The sequence below is a fragment of the Haliotis cracherodii genome, unplaced genomic scaffold, assembly GCF_022045235.1.
Source record: "Haliotis cracherodii isolate W230 unplaced genomic scaffold, xgHalCrac1.p SCAF_6, whole genome shotgun sequence".
In the NCBI taxonomy this organism is placed as follows: Eukaryota; Metazoa; Mollusca; class Gastropoda; order Lepetellida; family Haliotidae; genus Haliotis; species Haliotis cracherodii.
Window position 1 is genome coordinate 61,659,872 of NW_027266319.1, and position 21,414 is coordinate 61,681,285.

At 39.0% G+C, this 21,414-nt stretch overlaps 1 protein-coding gene across 2 annotated transcripts in view; it reads left to right on the plus strand.

The window, feature by feature from the left end:
• Positions 1–21,414, plus strand: part of LOC139446781 (leucine-rich repeats and immunoglobulin-like domains protein 2) — a 47,013-nt gene that overhangs the window by 7,753 nt on the left and 17,846 nt on the right. For both annotated transcript variants that reach the window (XM_071228105.1, XM_071228106.1), the window contains exons 3-8: positions 9,977–10,048; positions 10,510–10,581; positions 13,069–13,206; positions 14,545–14,688; positions 17,892–18,035; positions 19,060–19,131. In XM_071228105.1, the coding sequence (XP_071084206.1) occupies positions 9,977–10,048; positions 10,510–10,581; positions 13,069–13,206; positions 14,545–14,688; positions 17,892–18,035; positions 19,060–19,131 (642 nt within the window). The remainder of the gene's footprint in view (positions 1–9,976; positions 10,049–10,509; positions 10,582–13,068; positions 13,207–14,544; positions 14,689–17,891; positions 18,036–19,059; positions 19,132–21,414) is intronic.

Consider the following 21,414-nt stretch of genomic DNA (forward strand, 5'->3'; position numbering starts at 1 on the left):
CAGATTCCGTATGAATTGGTTGTTACAATAAACACCAGAGACTCTCACAATACATTGGCCATTAAAATGCGGGTTGGTGTATAGGCAGCAGAGATCAACAATGGACCATGGAGGCTTGAGCACATCTGTGTTGAATAGGACTAGAAGGAATAGCTAGAAGGGCTGGTTAGGTCTGAGAAGAAAGCATGGTAGCCTGCCCTGCCTAAACACTGAATCCAGGTGTCCTGTCCCCTGATTCATAACAAAACCAGCTTATAGTATCCCCAGCTTTAAGCCTTCTGAAACAGGCGTGGGATTGCTGTTTTCAATAAAGAGCTCCTGAAGGAACCCTCTTGAAAATTTAAGCTGGTGTGAACTCATGAAAGGCCGTCTTTTGACCATGTTTCGTGGCAGCAGACGTCACAATCCTCCATCTTGAATTGTTATACTTTATGTTGACACTAACACTTAAATATGTCTGATGACAAACCGACACAAGTTTTACTGGTTAAGGTATTCTGTGTTGTTCAAATTTTAGCTCAATGAGGGTTTTTCATGACACCTTTGTATTAGAAGTTCCTGTGGTCAGCCATCTTTGTTTGTGTTCAAGTCTTTCGGATTGGCATGTTGACATGTTTTATTTGAAGCTGAGTTGAAACTGACAGAGAGTAGCAGGATTTTACAATGCATCCATATCATGACAGGGACACCTGATAATCTTCACAAATATGCCACATAGGGAATCAAACCTTGAAAAGTGAACGCTTTATCCACTAGGCACGTAACAAACCCTCACATGATTGATGACCCGTGAAGATCCAGGGTAGAATAGGTCTTCAGCAACCCATGCTTGCCGTAAAAGGTGACTATGCTTGTCGTAAAAGGCGACTCACGGGATCGGGTGGTCAGGCTCGCTGACTTGGTTGATGCACGGTCATCGATCCCAATTGCGTGGATCGAGGCTCATGATATCAATCACTAGACTGTCTGGTCCAGATTCAATTATTTACAGACCGTCGTCATATAGCTGGAATATTGCTGAGTGCAGCGTTAAACAACAAACCAACAACAACAATCACATGATTGATACCCAAATAACTTTTATGTGATAATTTATTAAAAATTTTCTAACAGAAAGATGAAGCCCATTTCTGGTGTCCCCCGCCGTGATATTGCTGGATTATTGCTAAAAGCAGCGTAAAACCGTACTCACTCACTCACTCACTCACTCTAACAGAAAGATCCAAATACTTAAGTCCTATGTGTCACTCATGACAAAACATGGATAAATTCCTTCACGTTATGACTAACAACAGTGGTAAGGTGCTCATAACTGTATCAAATTTAGATCCCCGGTATGTGTAGCATTGGTGTGACATGGAAAACGAGTTGATATCTGCCTGCCATTAGCACAAACAAGATGATACGATATTACCCCAAGACAAGTCAAAAGGAGACTGGAATTAACATAAGACCCCAACAAACTGTCATCTGTCAGATAATCGGCCTAGCTCCCTTCTGGGGGACATCCAGCACGGCCAGTCAGGAGGTATCAAACTGGATACTTACAAGCCTCCCCCACAACAATAGAAACATCAAGATGGCTGACACCCTCAATGGCAGCTGACTAGACTGGGGCAATGGTTGGAAGCAGGCGGCTAATGTTTCAGTTTGGGGTCAAACCTGTCGTGAACATTACACCTGCAATTAGTAGGGTAATTGTTGTGTGATAAGATTTTTGTCTCATACAGCGATTGTGTTACCTGTTACGGGTTGATTGACAACCGTCATTGCAGTTTGGGCTCTGTTTTGCATGTCATTGATGACATGACAGTAACGGCAGCGTTTGGAGGGTTGGTGTATCATGGTGTATAAAGGACTGGATTGACATGAGATTGTTGGGAGATTTGCCCTGCTATAAGGTACTGTTTAAGTGACAGTGAGCTGTAGGGTACGGTAGTGGTTAGACGTTCCCTTGTCTCAATGAACAGTTGGTACAAAGGGTAAAGTCTTGCTTACGTTATTGCTGGAATATGGTTAACAGTGTGAACGTTACCCACACATTTTAAGTAATAGTAACATAGAGCCATGTTTTGTAACCAGATATTTATCTGTTGAAAATTGAAAGTGACACTGAACAATAATATATCTGTTAGCTTTTGAATGTTTTTTTAGTTGTAATAGTATACTATACACGAAAAGAATTCCAACTAACAACATAAATTGCATGATAAAAATAATGAATAATGAAAATAAGCAATCACAAAAGAATATATAAAGATGTGATAATCACCAAAAAAACAATAGATGTAAACATGCACACTTTATCAAACACAATGGAGGGGCAGTCGGGTAGCCTATTGGTTAAAGCGTTCGCTCATCACCCCGAAGACCCGGGTTTGATTCCCGACATGGGTACAATGAGTGAAGCCCATTTCAGGTGTCCCCCTGTGATATTGCTGGAATATTGCTAAAAGCGGCCGAAAAACGTACTCACTCACTCAAACACAGTGGTATAAAGAATCACAAAAATATGCCAGAAAAAATGCATAATTTTTAAGAGCAAAATACATAAACCTAGTTTATCGGGAGAGTTCCTTGTGCTGCCAGTGGATTGAGTGCCAGGCACTGTGGCGTGGAGAGTGTCCTGACATTTCCGTAAGCCTTGCATAGCCTGTGGTTGGAGATTAGTAGGTAACTTCCCTTGTGATCCAAGTGTGCTTTTTATTGCCCACCAGGAATATTTTTCAACACCTACACTGGCAGGTACAGGGGCAATATTGTCACTATGTCGCCACAATGGTAACATGTCATAAATTACGATAGCTTTTCCCCGGCCGCAAGACACGGTATTGGGTCGTCAGTAGGGACATGCACTGTTGTAGTATTTGCTCTTCACTTCACGATCTTACTTAAGCCACAGAGGTGTCCAACATGACAATTATTTATTCTTAACCCTGTGAGCTTCTATTTGTCATGATTCAATTTTTTGCTGGAAACTTCTTCTTTTTTATTCTTTATTGTTGGTTTTCTTTATAAAGGTCATCAAAGGTACAAATTTCTGTAAATGTTTGTGACAGATATTTGATTTATTTTGTATATATCATGATTCTATTTCATAACCTAATTTTTATATCATCCAAATTATAATTTCTTTTAAGATGATCATTATCATATAAGGTTCAAATTCAATGAATTTTACAATATTTCTACCCTCTTATTAATCTTTCTACACATCATGATCCATTTTGATTTTATCCTGAAATCATTTGTTTTCATATTATTGTTTTTTTTCTGTTCTTCTCAGGCCATCAACATTTTAGCAAATTATTTTCTGTTTTAACACAAATTGATATTATTTCAAATAAAAAAGTTCGTTACAATGCATTGGTGTAAGTTGTGGAATGAATTTCTGCTAGGGGTTACAAGGGTTAATGTGTGTGCATGGTTGTTTCTGATAGGTTCTGTTACAAGGGTTAATGTGTGTGCTTGGTTGTTTCTGATAGGTTCTGTTACAAGGGTTAATGTGTGTGCATGGTTGTTTCTGATAGGTTCTGTTACAAGGGTTAATGTGTGTGCTTGGTTGTTTCTGATAGCTTTTGATAGTTTTGATTTATCTTTGATTTACAGGACGTTTTCAAGGAGGTCTAGGTTTGAATGGCTATTGTTACTTGCTATAAACAACAGAAATAAGAACAGGGGGCTTCTACTGTAGGAACCCAGGTGTTAGGGAGAGGCTGTCATCTTTTCAGGAACATTTTATGATAAAGATTTATTGTCATTTTCAAGAGATCAGTTCACCATAATTTTTCTTCAAGTGTCTTTCAATATTATGTTTCATTTGGTGTTGGTATTAGAGTAGATTGGCCTATTTATGATTTTTCAAAAAAAATATGAAATGCTTACATGGCATAAGGGTAAAGGACTGATATGTTGCTAGTTAAGACATAGAGATCTGTGCATATGTTCTTTGTTCTGAATGGGTTTTATGACACTCCCAACTTATACAGCTATTTTCAAAGTTTTCACTGTGTTTTCATGTACTGGCTCCATATGTTTCTCAGAATAGTAATGTTGAAGTTTAATGAGTGAGTTAGTATTTCATAACAAAGCCAGCTGGAGTTAAATATGTATATATGTTTAGGCCACCTTCTAAACAAGCACACTGAAAATGCCATCACTATGATTATTGAGTTTGTTAAATCATGGTTGCACAATGGGGAACATTATTTGTCACAAATTGTAAAACCTCAGTGAATCATGCATCTTTATGGACAATAGACACCTTCGACATTTAGTCTCTTGAAAGTGGACAGGTTTACAAATCTCTATAAATTTTCACCTCCATTTCCTAAGGAATGTTTATCGCCTGCCCATTCACTGTTGACCTAGTCATATTCACTGGCCACCTTTTCCACAGAATCAACTACAGTATTCGACGTAATAAGCGCCCCGCTCTAATAAGCGCCCACGGAGATATTTGCTAATATATTGGCAAGTGAACAATCCCAATTAGCACCCCTTCCGATTGATCAATGTACAAAAGACTTATATATTCGTGTATAATACTCACTCGTGTGTTATATGCACCCTTAATTATGGGCAATTAAATTCTGGAAAAATATATCTGTCCTATATAAACAGTCAGGCCATCAGCATAAACCACAAAATTTATCTTTCAACTCTGTTTTTCCACCAAAATAATATTCTAATATGAGCCCCCTATTTCTAATTTTGAGAGCGCCCTGGGTGCTTATTACGTCTAATATGGTATTACGTCCAATAATTCCTCTTGCCCATTATCGCTGCCATTGCTGACTTCAGGTGCATACCTGGGTCTAAGCCCTGTGCAGCAGGGCATTTAGTACATAGTTGCCGGGCTGTGTTATAGTCGCTGTGTTCAGGGCCGCCATAGTCGGCCTGCTATTTGTGGTCACACAGGTGGAAGTTATTGAAAGACGAGTGTCTCCGTTTCAGCGTGTCCCAGCGCCTGCATCCCTGCTCAACCTGCTGTAACATTGCTGGAAGATTCAGGCTCTTTTTCCGTCCCTGTTTCTTCTTTGGCATTGTCGGAGTAAATCGGATCTATTAATGGCTTTGTGTGGTGTTCCCCAAGTCGGGGTCACCGCGAAGGGGATTGCCACGTGCACATATCTCAGTTAATTTTGATCGTAAACAGGTAGTGACACTGCAAAGTGACAGGTATTCAAACTAAAACGGCGGAACACGTAACTGAGACTTCATATTATCCCGAGACAAACTATAAGCTCTTACTCGGCCATGAGTGACAAGGGATTGGGGTGACGGAGAAATACTTAACATAAATAAGGGGTTTTTCATGCAGGTAAAACATGAGAATGAACTTATCACATCATATGATGGGAGACACTATCTTCCAGACTTAAAACCATGTCTTACTCCAAGCCAAAGAAATTTCAAAGGAAAAGTAGAAATTAAACTATTTTGGGTTGGTGAGTTTGTGATCTCGTATATCTTTTTTTTACTGAGATATTTTCACACACAAATGTATATTACTTAACATATAAAAGAAGTTTTTTAAATCAGAGTAATGTTTTTTTAAGATGAATTAACAACTGTAATTTTCTGTTAAAAGATTTCATTTCAGACGAGATGTTTGTCTATGTTTTACTTTCAAGTGGTTTATCATTTGATAAGTGTGACGGATCATATCACATTCCGTTTCAACATGATCAAGATGTCCACTTCATACCGGTCACGATATCACTGCTCATACATTCTCTTTTCTCAGTGTGGAGTATGTTTTTGTTTTCAATAAGTGATCTTCATTTACACAAGCAATTCCAGCATGAACATAGTCAGCGTGTAGAGATAGGATTCAAATGATTACTGATGAGTTACCATGGAAACCCAAGTTTTCTTAAACTTTTCATTTCCAAGTGATTGTGTAAGCGGTTTGTGATCAAAGAGAGGAATTCCTTTCTTGCATTGACGGTCTCAATGTGTCGGGCGACCGCCTAATGCCATGCTATCGCAGGGTCGGCCATGTTTGTTTTTGATCAGTCAGCGACGCCAGGGAAGGACTGTGATCTCGACCAGTACCTGCACACAGCTAACTCAGCTTTGATTTGTTCGTGTGATAATTGGCATGCTCTGAATTGGGATTAACGCATTTCGCATCCAGCTCTTGATTCCCACCATTGCTTGTGGTCTTTAATTAGGACTGAGTACTGCAGTACTGCCTCCCTGATTAATGGGACCCGGGGCTGAAATAGCTAGGTTTGTTGAACTTGGTCCTTAAACCAGCTTTTCTATGTATTTAGAGCATTGTTTGAGAATTGAGGCACTTTGCTGAGTCATCGATTCCTTACTAGCGTCTTTTGGAAGTTATGGGGTTGAATTTTCACAAACTTTGAATCATGAAACATGCATGGATAATTCAGAATAACTATCCTAAAGATGACTACCCAGAAATTGAAATTCTCACAGGTTCTCGGGACATTTTGACAGATGTTTATCTGTTTATCCTGTTTATCTGTAGATAAACATAGATATATTAATGGTTTGATAGGCATTACTTAGAAGTTGACGGATGACAAGATAGACACAATTTTTATGGATAACAACTGCTCTAATACTGGGAAAAGCAAGGAATTATTATTAAAGTATTAAAGAAGTTGTTATCCATAAAAATTGTGTATATCTTCATATATAAATGGTAACATACACTTTCTCAGAACACCTTGGCAGATTTTGTTTTGGTACTGGTTCTGGGAAATAACTAGGGGTGTCATCTGTTGATATTGAAATCAACATAGATGGATGAATGAATATTAAGAAATTCTCAGGAGCCTTAGCTGGTTTAATTGGTACTGGTTCTTTTTAATAACTGAGGGTGCTATCTGTAGCCTGTAAAGTGAGCATGAATGTATGAATAAACGTGTACAAATTCCCTGGACATTAACTGACTTTTTATTAGTATTTGTGGTGATATCTTTTCGGTTAACTGTATGGCCAATCTGTAAGTTGGATTAATATATGTGTGAAACTGTTTTTATGATAATACGAGTATGTGGAGTGTATGACAAATCAGTAAGAAGTTTAAACACATAAAAAATACTCTGTATGATCTTTTCCATGGGCAAGGATGTTTTGGTGGCCATTTTTTTGGACAGTATGGAGAGTGAGGTTTATGGCGATGTGTGTTATGTATGGGAACAGTAGGGGGGACAATTTCACTGCAGCTTTAAAGAGAGCCTGTCAATGACGGTGGTGCGAGAAGTACACGGTGTGACAGCACACTATCAGCGGCTATTGTCACACATACAAGCTCCACACAGGGTTACAGGTTTCACTGACTTAGCACAGGGAGGTCGCCAATCTACATGTACACTCTATATGCATGAGCTGTTCCAGAGTAATAAATTCTAATCGTTTTATTATGCAGGAATACATGTTAGAGTCTGAAAAAGCAATTATTTCACTTTGATCTGGCGTCGGAGTTATGTGTGCATTGATAAATTATGACATATTTTAGCATCAGAATGCAGAGATGTAAGGTATAACTTAAGTACACAGTCAAATTATCGTTCTAGGTTGTGCAAATAGTTCCACAGTATACAGGTTGTCTTTGATTATGATTTTCTATTTTATCATAGTTTTGTATTGGGACATAAGTGTTTCTAGTTTAAATGTGTGAGGAATTGATTTATGAGAAAGGGTTGCACCCTAGCTGATGTACGATCAGTGACGGCTATGCATGAAAACAACATGAATACAATCTACGCCAACAAAAACATTGTACACGAGTTTACACACATTACAAACATAATCGTCTGAACCACAATATATTATATCCCTTTTTTACCATGCAGACACCCATTCTGTAATACCATCTGCAATTATCGCCACTTACATGTTCGTTTTTGTCATTTATTTTCTCGCTGTAGGAAGAGGTGTGAAGGGGAGATAATGTTTTGCTTTCTGTTCATATTTATGACATGTCGAAACAGTTTTTGTGTTTTATCAGGAATAATCTGCCCTGTACAAATTAGTGTTGACATAAAAGAGTTGGTAGGAAGGTTATCACCAGTTGTTATGTTAATAAAACTGCCAGTTTGAAAAAACACATGTACTTTCTCTGTAACACGACCACACAGCTTGTATTTGCCTGGTAAACACTTTAAGGTTGAATTCTGCCAATACCAAAAAATAAATTTGATTTGTCAAGTGCAGCTTTCTTTACATAATTCTTTATGGGTTGAATTCACAGCAAATGTTTACTTTCAAAGTTACACCTCTTTCTTAAAATATTAATAGAAGAATATTTTCAATTTAAATTTATGTTTACAAATATGTGTTGTCACCAGTTTTTCAACTGAAATCCTGCCTCCAAAATTATATTGGTTGTGTTTCTACTAATAGAGGCACACAGAACAATAACCTCTGTCAGTAAAGACTTTTTATCCCATTGATTCTCCTTATATATTCATTATGAACTTCCGACTCTAAAAATTATAGCCAGACAGGGAGACTGTTTCACCACAGACACCTCTGACAAATGAAAAGTTAAAAATTGGGTTATAATTATTAATTACCAGGCGTAAGTCAGGCTGATACCTAAAGCTAACAAGGGGATATCTGTCTTATCAGCTCATCTAAAGGAGGGAGCACAAGCGTAGGTACTAGAGAGTTGCCCATTTTCGCCATACAAGTCGTTCTTCACAGATTGGTATTGTCCTAATGTTTACACAGTGATAAAGTTGGGCAACCTTACCCTCAACCTGTGACAAATGTCTATTTATCAGCTTCACGTCTTTCTCCGCCAACCGGTGACATGTCCTTACCCTATAATACAGGTTCGGGGCCCCAGTAGAGTAGGAAGGGCAGCTGATATGGATATGTAATAATGGGTATCAGATACCCCGGCTGGCTTAAAGGCTCCGGTTGTTACAAATAGTTTGACAAAACAAACCCATTTTCGGGTAAACTCATGCATGCGTGCTCATAGTGTGGTATTTAACATAGAAATTAATGGCGGAAAAACTGTTGTTTGGTGATAAATGTTTGCAAAGTTTTCAATATGGGCGACGATAATGCCTACAGACATGCAAGAAAAAATCCAAGGCATTGCGACCAGGTTTAGAGTGGTGTTCCATTTCGTGAGTTAACCACCCCGAAATCCCCTTGACACCACCCTTCCAGGTCTTTCATTTCCTGGATAAAATTACACATTATTTCAGGATTTAAGTTTTGATAAGACTGTGCTATGGGTGGCAAATGTGTGGCATCAGGCAACAGGTGATTTATGAGGACAATTTCTGTGAAAATATAATCATGTTTCGGGTTTGTTTTTGAAAAAAAAAAATAAAGTTACATTGAGCAACTTGGCTAAGAATTTTATTTGTAATTTCACCTTTTTTTTTCATTTAGGAAAATACAATAATATTCTGGTTTTCAATAATTGTTTTACCATGTTGAATGGGATCTTCTATTTCACCAGCAAGCTGACGATTTGTTTATATGTGTATAATGATAAATATTTACATTAAGTTGTTAATACTTTGTAACCTGCTTCTTTGTATACTCAACAAAAGAAGTTAGGGTCATGAATATTTTAGATTCGTGAAGATCCTGGGTAGAATAGTTCTTCAGCAACCCATGCTTGCCGTAAAAGGCGACTATGCTTGTCGTAAAAGGCGACTAACGGGATCTGGTGGTCAGGCTCGCTGACTTGGTTGATGCATGTCATCGTATCCCAATTGCTTGGATCGATGCTCATGATGTAAATCACTGGATTGTCTGGTCCAGACTCGATTATTTACAGACCGCCGTCATATAGTTGGAATATTGCTTAGTGCGGTGTAAAACAACAAACAAACAAAACATGAATATTTTTGGGATATTGTGTGCTCAGTCTTGACTAAAAATATCCCTTAAAATATTTAGGATCCTTAATTTTTTTTTGTTCAGTATATAATGCTGTTCATTTACTGAAAATCTATTTCTTCCTTTCCAGAGACCTTGGCAACAATGACATCAAGTTTATAAACAACACTGTCCTACATAATCTGTCGTCTCTTCAAATTCTGTAAGTATAGCTTCTATTTGCAATGCTTTTAGTTAGAATCTCCTTTACCTACTTAAAGAGAAAAGAATCCATTTCTGAAGAAAAAACCGTTTCAAGCTACACGTCTCATGGACAAAGTAAGAGTTCAACGTTTTGTTAATTCTTCAAGTCGAAATGGAAATTTCTCTTTCAAATCAGCATTGGGGCATCTTTGTTGATCTTCTGTTTTCGAGATGTATTGATTTCTAATGTTTAACTGGAGTATTATTTGGGAGCAGTTAATCTAATTGGTATTATTAGCAAGACAGAATAGATCTCTAAAAGCTTTTGGCTAAAATCGAAATGTCTTGACGTGTGACTGGGCTGACAGTATAGTTGTTTTGCAAACCGCAACTTCTGATGATTTTATTTCGGTCGCTTTTCAGTTAGTTGTGTTTTTTAAGCTTGATAAATGTCATAACATGGTGTATGTTCTGTTCCAGAAAACTCAACTACAATAAACTAAGCGAGGTCCCTGTGATGTCGACAAATTCAAGTTTAACAGAATTAGCATTGTAAGTATAATTGATGGATAGCGCCTACAACATATGGGATGATTAATATTGGTTAATTCAGGCATCACAGTTTAGTTCAAATACATACAAAATCGAATCAATGCCAGTCAAAAAGTGTTTTTGACAAATCACCTGAACTTTGTCCCCACGACACCGATCTAATGATTCACGCTAAAGAAGGGCTTACATGCAGCAAATCAAAGACCATTCCTGCTGCTTTCTACCCAGTGTTACCTGGATGGTTAACGATGTATGTACCTGGCAGGTGTGTGGACAGGCATGGGGGACACTCAATGGCGACGCCGGGACCGTCAGAAATTGGCCCCCTGCCTCAGTCACTATGGTACCGGGTTTACCTCACTAACACCTCAGCCGTACTTGTAGATAAATCTCACACTGCTTGTGATAAATGCTTCTTTGGCTCCTAGAGGAACGCTTGTTCAGTCCGATAACTCTGACCTGTGGCCGGCAGGCAGAGATAGCGCACGCTTTTTTACTAACTACATGAGAGTTTAGCACGCTCAACGTGCTTCCAAAGGCCCTGGTTTGAGCACTTGGGATTTGGGCAATACCTGCCCTCATAATTTATTAAGCTTAATATTTGCTACATGCGGTTGTGAGGATGGGATGGCAGTTATTAATACTGCACTGACGTGTACCCCTAGTATTTGAGTAAGGGAATTAGGGCTTGAATCACAGCGACGATCAAACCTTAGATTATCAGATTGCTGATCTGAAAACTCTTCCTGACAGATTCTGCCATTAGGCCATTTCTCACCTATGCGCTTTAACAGATTAAGACATTTTTGGATTGTTGAATCATTTAGGCAACATACCCGTGACATTTGATGGGGCAAGTTGCAAAAATATTTGTTCAGCTCTTTGTTCTTCAGCTAATCATAGCCTTACAAGACTCACTCCCAGATATTCTTTCTGGTGATTATTTGCCCAGTCTTTGGCTGCCAATGAAAAACGCCACGTGAAAATTTCAGAAATTACAAAATTATCTGAGTTGTATTGCATATTGAGGCCGAGCTGGGCCAGGTGTGAACCGCTCAACGATGCTTTGTTTAAAGATGCCCAAACAGAGCATCAGTCCAGTCAGGCAAGATTGGGGGGGGGGGGGGGGGGGGGGGGGAGAGCGCACAGGACAAGTTTGAAGATGGGGGGGAGAGAGTACAGGGCTAGCTTGAAGATGTGAGGGGGTGAGTGAGAGAGCACAGGGCTAGCTTGGAGATGGGGGATGGGGGAGAGGGCACAGGGCTAGCTTGAAGATGTGAGGGGGGGGGGGGAGAGGGCACAGGGCTAGCTTGAAGATGTGGGGGGGGGGGAGGGCACAGGGCTAGCTTGAAGATGGGGGAGCCATGAGGGTTGACTCTCACATCTGTCAAAATACACTACTGTATTTTGGGTAGCGGGCGAGGAAGACCCAACGCACCAGTCACGGTGCTCCCTCCCTAAACACAGATTGTGTTGCGGTGTTAACACACTTTTTTCGCTTGACACATTGAAGTTGTAAAACACGTTCCCCTGAATTTCTCATCTGTCCATACCATCCTCTTTCATGCTGTGAAGTGGTTCAGGACTTGTTCCGTGACTCTGTAGAACCGTTCTTGATCTGAGAGGAAATGGTTTCGACTTTGGTGAACTGCTCTCGTTGATCATGGGCCAAACTAATTGGAGCAGTTAGTAATTTAGATATGCTGTGCAAACTCCTGATGAGGACCAAATGGGTTTTGAGGGAAAGGGATTATTTTCAATGAATCATGTGATGTGTAATATCAGGAATTGCTGAGAACTGACGGTAGTGGACAAGGTACTTATTGCATCTTTGTAACCATAGCATTGGTCGTTATTTTCAAAAGGGTTTATGAATTTATTTTTGAAAAAGTTTCAAAATTTATGTTTATGATAATATTCAAACTTGTAAAGATCTTGAAATTTATGACAGCAGACTAATTTCTCTATTTGTATGTCCATTCTTTGTGAAGCTTGGGGGTCATGTTTGATTTGCGAAGCTGTTAGTGATTAAATAACAAGTTTCATATGCTCCTCCGGTCTGATATCTTGGCAATGTGTTCCATGTGCTCTTAGTTACATATGCTGTTAATTACATATGCTCTTAATTACTGTGGGTTGTGCCTGTTTGCAGGGGTACTAATTGCAGGCATATTCTTTGAACAGCTGATTAACTTGGGCGCATGTTAATGGCCAGTCTGTGCAGTTTAAAGTATGCATGCTATCTCGCGGTGACACGACCTGTGAAGATCCGGGGTAGAGCAGGTCTTCAGCAACCTATGCTTGCCGTAAAAGGTGACTATGCTTGTCGTAAAGAACGACAGAGGGGATCAGGTGGTCTGGCGCGCTGACTTGGTTGATGCATGTCATCGTATCCCAGTTGCGTGGATGATGTCAATCACTGGATTGTCTGGTCCAGACAATAAGTTAAAAACATTAACATATTTCTGTTTTTCTGTTTTTCTCAAGGAACCACAATGCTATCAACACGTTGAACCCAGAGGCATTCCAGTCAATGCCAAACTTGAAGACACTGGAGTTAAATTACAATGAAATCATGGATTTACCTCTTGGGACTTTTCCTGCCAAGTCAAAGCTGGAGAAATTGTAAGTTTGATGGGAAATATTAATCATAATACACAGAAAAATGGTGCATATTTGTGGGGGAGCTGGGATCGGGGATTTTATATAAAAAAATAATAGATTGCCCGAAATTTTTTGACAAAAATAATCATGCTTTCAACTGTTGAAAAAGAAAAAATTGCCCGCCACAAAAAATAAATTGTTGAAAGGTGTTTTTCTTCATGAAAATATTCAGGCTCATTGTTTTAATTGTAAAAGATATCTGGTTTTGTAGCTTTATTTGAAACAATATCGAACCTCAATACAAATGGTCTATCCCTGAAGTTCTCCCCTTTCATCGAGTTGTTCAGGGATGCAATTTTTGTGTGGATCTGCAGATTTCATTACTTCACTAGTGATAATACTGTTACAATGTAAGGGAGGGATAGCCTAGTGGTTAAAGCGTTCACTCGTCATGCCGAAGACTCAGGTTTGATTCTCCATATGGAGAAAGCCCATTTCTGGAATATACGCTGGAATATTGCTAAAAGTGGCATAAAACCAGCATAAAACCACACTTGCTCACTCACATTACAATATATTCATGAATCTTGGGGTGGCACGGGTGGCCCAGTCTTCTAAGGCGCCATGATTCGCTGTGCAGAGTTGCGTCTCTTGGGCACGCCAGAAACCTATGATTGTGGGTTCGAATCCCAGTTCGCCCCGATTATGTTTCTAGGTTTGACAGCACCATACCTGTGCTCGTGGGTTTCACCGAAGTGGTAAACGTCTGAGACCTGCATCACTTCGGGCTTTCCTCCCACATTAAGCCGACACGCCGCGATATAACTGGAATACTGTTAAAAGCGGCATTAAAACCAAACTCACTCACACTCATGAATCTCGTTGTCCCCCGAACCTCCTCCTAACTGTCAGTGTTTTTGGAAGAAAAAACATTCACATCCCTGGATATCAAGGAAAAGCAGGATTGTTTAGATTGATGCATGGAGACAGTCTTGATATTTTCATTACATAACTAGACACCTGATATGTAATTTTTATGAGTGTTGGCCATGGAGGTTGGAGCCCTTGACAACCGACAATTTTACATGCAAGCACCCAGGTCTCTGATATTGGCAAAGACTGTCACAAGTCAAATATAGGAGCTTTTGAAATGCTCCACTGCATCGTATCAGGCTGAAGGGTGAATGTAAAAGCATGACCTAATATGGATCCAAGTTTTTACAAAACCCACTGAATAATGGATGACTTATCAAGATACACGTGTGTATTCTGTCCATGCATGATATGATGTGATATCTAAATCACTTTATAGCCTGTGTTTGCTGGTCAGTCGTGTTAAACTCTATTTCTCTCTTCCAGGTTTTTAAATAATAATCGTATAGTGAGCCTAGAGCTGGGGTCCTTTGTTAACGTGACATCCCTGGAGTGGCTGAAACTCAACAAGAACAAGCTGATGGAGATTCAGAAGCACCAGTTTGTCAACCTGACGAACCTCAAAACACTGTGAGTACCACACCACGTTTCCCTGTGAATCACAAACAACTACATTATTATCATCCCAAACTGGCTCCCACGAGATATGGCTTGGGTGAGATCAAGCGATATCTACACTCTAGATATCGCTGCAATGAAATTGCATCACAATGCTTTGCAGACCATTGTGACTTCATTGGTTACCATGACGTCACAATCAAATGTCATCACTAATGGCTCTGCTACTGAAGCTGTTAGCAGTTCTTTTTACACTGAAGACACTGCTAATTACTGTCAACAAATTGAAAAAGCTGGATGAATGATGTTGGAAAATTGTTGGAATAAAATCTCACCCTCGTGTCTTTTGATATCAAATATATCAACACTCGTTGATAAAAGTGGCAAAAATCGTCGGAAAGCCTCGGAATTTTTCCACTTTTATCAAACCCTATTGATATATTTGATATCAAAAGACACTTGGGGGAGATTCTCTATTTCCCACCCAAACCCTCTTCTTCAGGTCAGGATTCAAATCCCAATGATCAAAGCTCTGTTCTTTTGAATAATCAGAGTTACATGAAATTGTGGAACTTTGCGTAAACTCTCACATTTCATTCACATCATTCTCTGAAAGCTGAGTGTAATTTGTTTTCTTCATTTTAGCTTGTGCATAAAAGAAACCTCCAATCTTTGTTTTTTTAAAAATGCAGGTTGATGAAAGTGTGATTAAAAATGCCACTACCTTTTTTGGTGCAGTCTCAAAGGTTCCGTCACTAATCGGTCATTGCACTATTTTTCTTTGTGATTTGTACGCTACTCAGCACAAAACAAACAGAGGTTTGCTAAATTAGAGAGGCTTTCCTGTAAACTTAATTGTGTCTTGAAGCCATGACACGATGCGCTTTGTTTTTATTTCGTTAACTTTGTAAACAGAGATGAAAAACACATTTGATCTAGATCAACTTTAACATATATTTCACAAGCCTTCATCAACCTCAAAATTTGCTGCAAGTTTTTTAACTTATGTTTCAAACACGCATACTCCATATTCAATATCTGTGGTTCCATAACCCATATCTCCTTAAGTGTGCAATATTGATGGAAGCTGTGACAGACTTCTGGTGTTTTGCTGGGACTGTTGTAAATCACTTGATTAACATAAGCTATACAATTTGTGTTGCTTGCGTTTAATCGCTATAAGCATCTTGGCTGTATAATGAAATTCAGGTCTCTCTGTCCGTCAAATGAGCTTCTTTTTTCATAGCTTTGCAAAGCCATTCTGGTGGAATAAAAAACCTGTGGTATTATGTAAGGGGCTATTTGTTGAACCCCATCAAGGCGATTAATCATCAGTGAATATTAGATGGAAAACAGGACTATTACAGACAAGTCTAGTGAAATGGCTCTCGCAAGATCTCATGATGATTGAAGCTGAATTACTAAAGAAGGGTTTATATCTGGTGTGTGTGTGCTATTATCATGCAAATTGACAAGCTTTACGTGAAATGAGGGTTTGAAACTAATCGTTCCTATGACAGTCATTAGCAATCGGGAGTGTCACGTGGGACATTATATGTATCGGAACACGTCAGACCAGAATGGCCTTCATTGGCTGAACCTGTTATCCACAGATTCGGTAATGGCGACGACGGTTCTTTGGCATTTTTGACGCGTTGACCCTCAAACATGCACATCAGCATCAATAAAGTCTCGTTTGCCAATCAATATCGGGAATGAATCCTATGGCAAAGCAGGAGGCAATTTGGGGCGGCCTGTTGAGACTGAAGACCGAGCTATGTATGTGGGATATGAAACTGATCTGGTTGATAACCATTGTATGAGCCACTCGCGTTATTGCGATCTCAGTTTGTTGTAGAGCTCCCAGTTTGACATTCACATCACGTTTTTTGATAGAAGTTCTTGTCAGCGCTTTTTGCCAATGTTTGTATAAAAATTCACATCTGATCTACCAGGGAACATCATCAAACAAAGTATGGAAATAATCAATGATATTGCGGCTGTTTTTTTTGGTTTTGACATCAGTAACCTTGGTGTTTTCTGCTGATTTTTGTAGCTAATTGACATGGAGTATTTCAAGGCATGTTCACACAAGGCCAGGTGTCTAATCGCTGGCGATGGATGCGGGATAGCTCTAATGTCAGCCATTATTTAATCATATATGGAAATTATAGGAACTGTTTATATAATAATATCATAATTTGATGCAGGTGTTCAAGAAAGGGCAATTCCGCATGATACATTAATAATAATTCCCAAATATATGCCTCAAATTGACTGAAGAGTAAATGTCACTATCAGTCTATCTTTTCAGAAAAAAACATCCTGAACTTTCCCAGATATTTTTAAAACTTTATTCTCCTAATCTCACCAAACAGTGACATTATCACATGAGCCATTTTCCATACAAAGTGCACAAATTTGATATCAGTTATCGGAATTATATGTTACAGATGTGCCGGTATTTAAAATGTCTTCTGTAAATACAGTCAATCTGCATATGATATGATTCTGGCTTTCTACGGAGACCCACTGCAGCAGTTTTAAGGGAAAATAAACTCCATCCAACACTGCTTTGAATGATTCTAATTCTGAGAAAGGTCAAAGTTGCCTAGGATATTTGTTGTTTGATCTGAGAACCAGATTGAGGTCAGAGTTCAAGCGTTGACCCACAGTGAGTAGCCGGTCACTGTTGACTGACTAGTAGTGTTATAGAAGGAAACCCAAGCCAGCCAGCGAACACCTGTGTGATTTATAGAAGCCCAGTACACAACCCTCTTTTAATACACCCTCATTATAAGGCAATTATCGTATTGTGTAGCTGTGAGGGAATTTGATGAGGATATTTATGTTGATATTATTAGTGATATCAAATATGATGTTTGCCAAGTGAAATTGTTAAGAAATCGCTCTTCCAGACCCTGATTCATGCTATTTATATTTTCTAATCGTATAATCGTCAAAGGCTTGTCTGTAATTTACACAAGGTGCTTGATCGTAAGGGAAAGTTTTGAATATAATTATTGCTATTTTCTCTCCAAATGGCTAACTTGAATGCAAGTATGTTTATTAAATCATATGCATGTGATTAAGGGGTGTGGTTTCTGTTGAGATGAGTGCAACAAGTGCAACAGAGATCATATTTCCGAATCCATTCATAATTCTTTGATGGAAAATAATACTTACACTATTGTCACAAATATGTTTTCTTTCAGTGAATTAACGAGAAATCGAATACAGAAGGTGGAAGGTCTTGCTTTTGCTGGATTGAAACATTTGAAAGTGCTGAAGCTGAAGAAAAACGCCCTGTCCAACCTGATGGACGGTGCTTTCTACGGCCTGGAGAAAGTGGAGACACTGTGAGTTGTACTCAGCTTTGTCCTTGTGTGTGTCTAGAGGGAGAGCGTCCGCCCGGAGAGTGGAAGGTCCGGGGTTCGATCCCCGGCCACGTCATACCAAAAGACGTTAAAAGATGGTACTTGTTGTTACCCTGTCTGGCGCTCGGCATTAAGGGGCTAAAACAAGGACTGGTCGGCTCGGAGTATACTGTGTCTGAGTGGGGTATTCATGTTAAACTACGGCATGGTATCTCAGTGTGCTTGCACTATAAATCGGCATCAGTCCGGACTAGTACAAGCAGCCACACCAACACACACACGTACATGCATGTCGCTATATAAGTGCAATAATCTTGGACCTGACGTTCAACCCCATTTCACCTCACCTCACACCTTGTGTGTGTGTGGATGTTTGACATCACTATCAGCTAGACCTATGTTGTGTGTTGTTTAACGCCGCACTCAGCAATATTCCAGCTTTATGACGGCGGTCTGTAAATAGACAATTCAGTGATTGACATCATGAGCATCAATCCAAGCAATTGGGATCAATGACATGCATCAACCAAGTCAGCGTGCCTGACCACCTGATCCCGTTAGTCGCTTCTTACAACAAGCATAGTCGCCTTTTACGGCAAGCATGGGTTGCTGAAGACCTGTTCTACCCCGGAATCTTCACGGGTCTAGACCTATGTTACAACCAGATACCATTAAAGTGCTGAATCCCCACAGGACAAACCAGTGTTGTCACCCAGACATTTTATGTGTGTGTGAGTGTGTGTGTGTGAGTTGGGTTTAACGCCGCTTTTAACAGTATTCCAGTTATATTGGGGCGTGTCAGCTTAATGTGGGAGGAAAGCCCAAAGTGATGCAGGTCTCAGACGTTTACTACTTCGGTGAAACCCACGAGCACGGTATGGTGCTGACAAACCTAGAAACATAATCGGGTATATTAGTTTCCAATATTTTCAAACTTCTAATCAAGTGTATGCTCATGTGATGGCATTCCAAGTAGCACTGTTATAAAGTTGTGTCTGCGTTTCAGGCTGCTTGACCACAACAACATCTCCAGCGTGCAGAAACGGTGGCTGTATGGACTTGAGTCAATCAAACAGCTGTGAGTATACTTGTACTATTCTACATCAAAAGTGTATATTTATAGCATCTGAAAAAGCAACATTGTAGGAATAGTTGATCATTTGCTTTTTTGGTTGGTTGGTTTGTTGTTTAACGCCGCAATCAGCAATATTCCAGCTAAATGACGGCGGTCTGTAAATAATCGAGTCTGGACCAGACAATCCAGTGATTGATATCATGAGCATCGATCCACAAAATTGGGATCAATGACATGCATCAACCAAGTCAGCGAGCCTGACCACCCGATCCCATTAGTCGCCTTTTACAACAAGCATAGTCACCTTTTACGGCAAGCATGGGTTGCTGAAGACCTATTCTACCCTGGATCTTCATGGGTCTATTAGATTATTGAGCATTGGACCTTAGTTTTGCAAAAGAAATTGTGTAAGTGATAAGTGATAAAACTGCATCCATTTTTACTTCCAGTAGCACGATATGATCAATATAGTAAATAGATACTAAGATAATAATCCATGATCAGACTGAATTAATTAACCTCACAAAAACTATGAATAAATGTTACTGAATACCAGTAAGTGGATTTTGATTTTAGAAATAATATCACCATAACATTTTTTAAATATGCGTGCAATAAAAATATATTAAAAATTAAAAAATTATTAAATAAATACAAATAAATGCAATCTATTAGAGTATATGCTGATGAATAAACTTCTGGTTTAGATGATATCAAGGGTAGGACCACCTCATGTGGGACCATCCCGTGCATGTACGCGACGGTTCGAAGCATCCCAGCTCCTGTGAGGGCGTATGGAACTTGTGTTCTATGGGCTATATCTAATCCCCTCACAATAGCTCAATCAAGCTGTACGCCAGCCTTTCGTTCTGTCCCAGATAACCTACCCAGCTTGCCTGCTTAATACCTTAGGAGATATACAATACAAAGTCGCTAGCACACAGAATAAAGAAAATCGTCCATGGTCCCCAGCCCGGTCACGGTATTTCCACTCGTCTTGAAAGCTTATTTACGAATAAAAAGAAGAAATTGTATTCTCCTGTTCTGGATTTGGCCAATGTGATGTTCTGGGTGTTTGAGTCAAAACCAAGTGGAGAGGCTCCTTGAAGAAAGTGTCCAAGTCTAAACATGGGTAGTGAGTGTCTAATTGAAATCCATGTTTACCTACTGTGTAGGCATATTGGTGGGAAGTGCTTGGCAATATTGGGTATTGGATAAACGACTCTGTCGTGTAAAATCGCTGAACTACTTTCTGTCGTCTCAAGTGGAAGGTTATCCTTAAGGGTGGTGACTCAGCAAATGCTGTGAAATATGTGTTAATATTGAAATTACTATACATAAAGAAAAAATATGGAACAGGGGTTAAAATCGTTATTTATGCCCCCAATAATAAATAATAATAAATCAAGTGGTTATCGCTTGTTATTGGTTTAGAGTTTGTTAGTAGTTTTATCAAAATAGTATAACATTGACTGTGGGCGCTTGTTGGAGCGGGGCGCTTATTACGGTATTAGTGATTGGTTTCAACAGTATGTGCTTGTCTTGCTTCTGAAACCGTGGGAGAAGAGTGTAACAGCTCTGTACAGGGGGATATATTTTGCTGCTATAGGAAAATTGTTTTGTAAAGAGGTATAAAAACCAAAGGATACAAGTATTAGTAAGGAGAACGTAAAATTGCATAAAAAGGAAATGTTTTCTTCTTTTAGTTCTGGCTGAAAGAACCACAAGTTTTAAAGTCGTTATGTTTATTGACACAAAGTTGTTTATTATGTTTGGTTGGACCTCGGTTTGTTTCCTTTAATTATGGAATAAGGTGCCCAAATATTTTCATGTTTTTTCATGTATCATACGGCATTCTTACTGTGAAGATATGTATTTATTCACACCCTTACTGTGAAGACATGTATAATATTGCACCCGTACTAAGAAGATATGTCATATTGCACCTTACTATGAAGATATGTATATTATCACTCTCTTACTATGAAGATATGTATAATATCACTCTCTTACTGTGAAGATATGTATAATATCACTCTCTTACTATTAAGATATGTCATATTGCACCTTACTATGAAGATATGTCATATTATCACTCTCTTACTATGAAGATATGTATATTATCACTCTCTTACTATGAAGATATGTCATATTATCACTCTCTTACTATGAAGATATGTATATTATTACTCTCTTACTATGAAGATATGTATAATATTTCACCATTACTAAGAATATGTTTCATATCACACCGTTGCTATGGAGATGCAAATTGTAGCAACACTT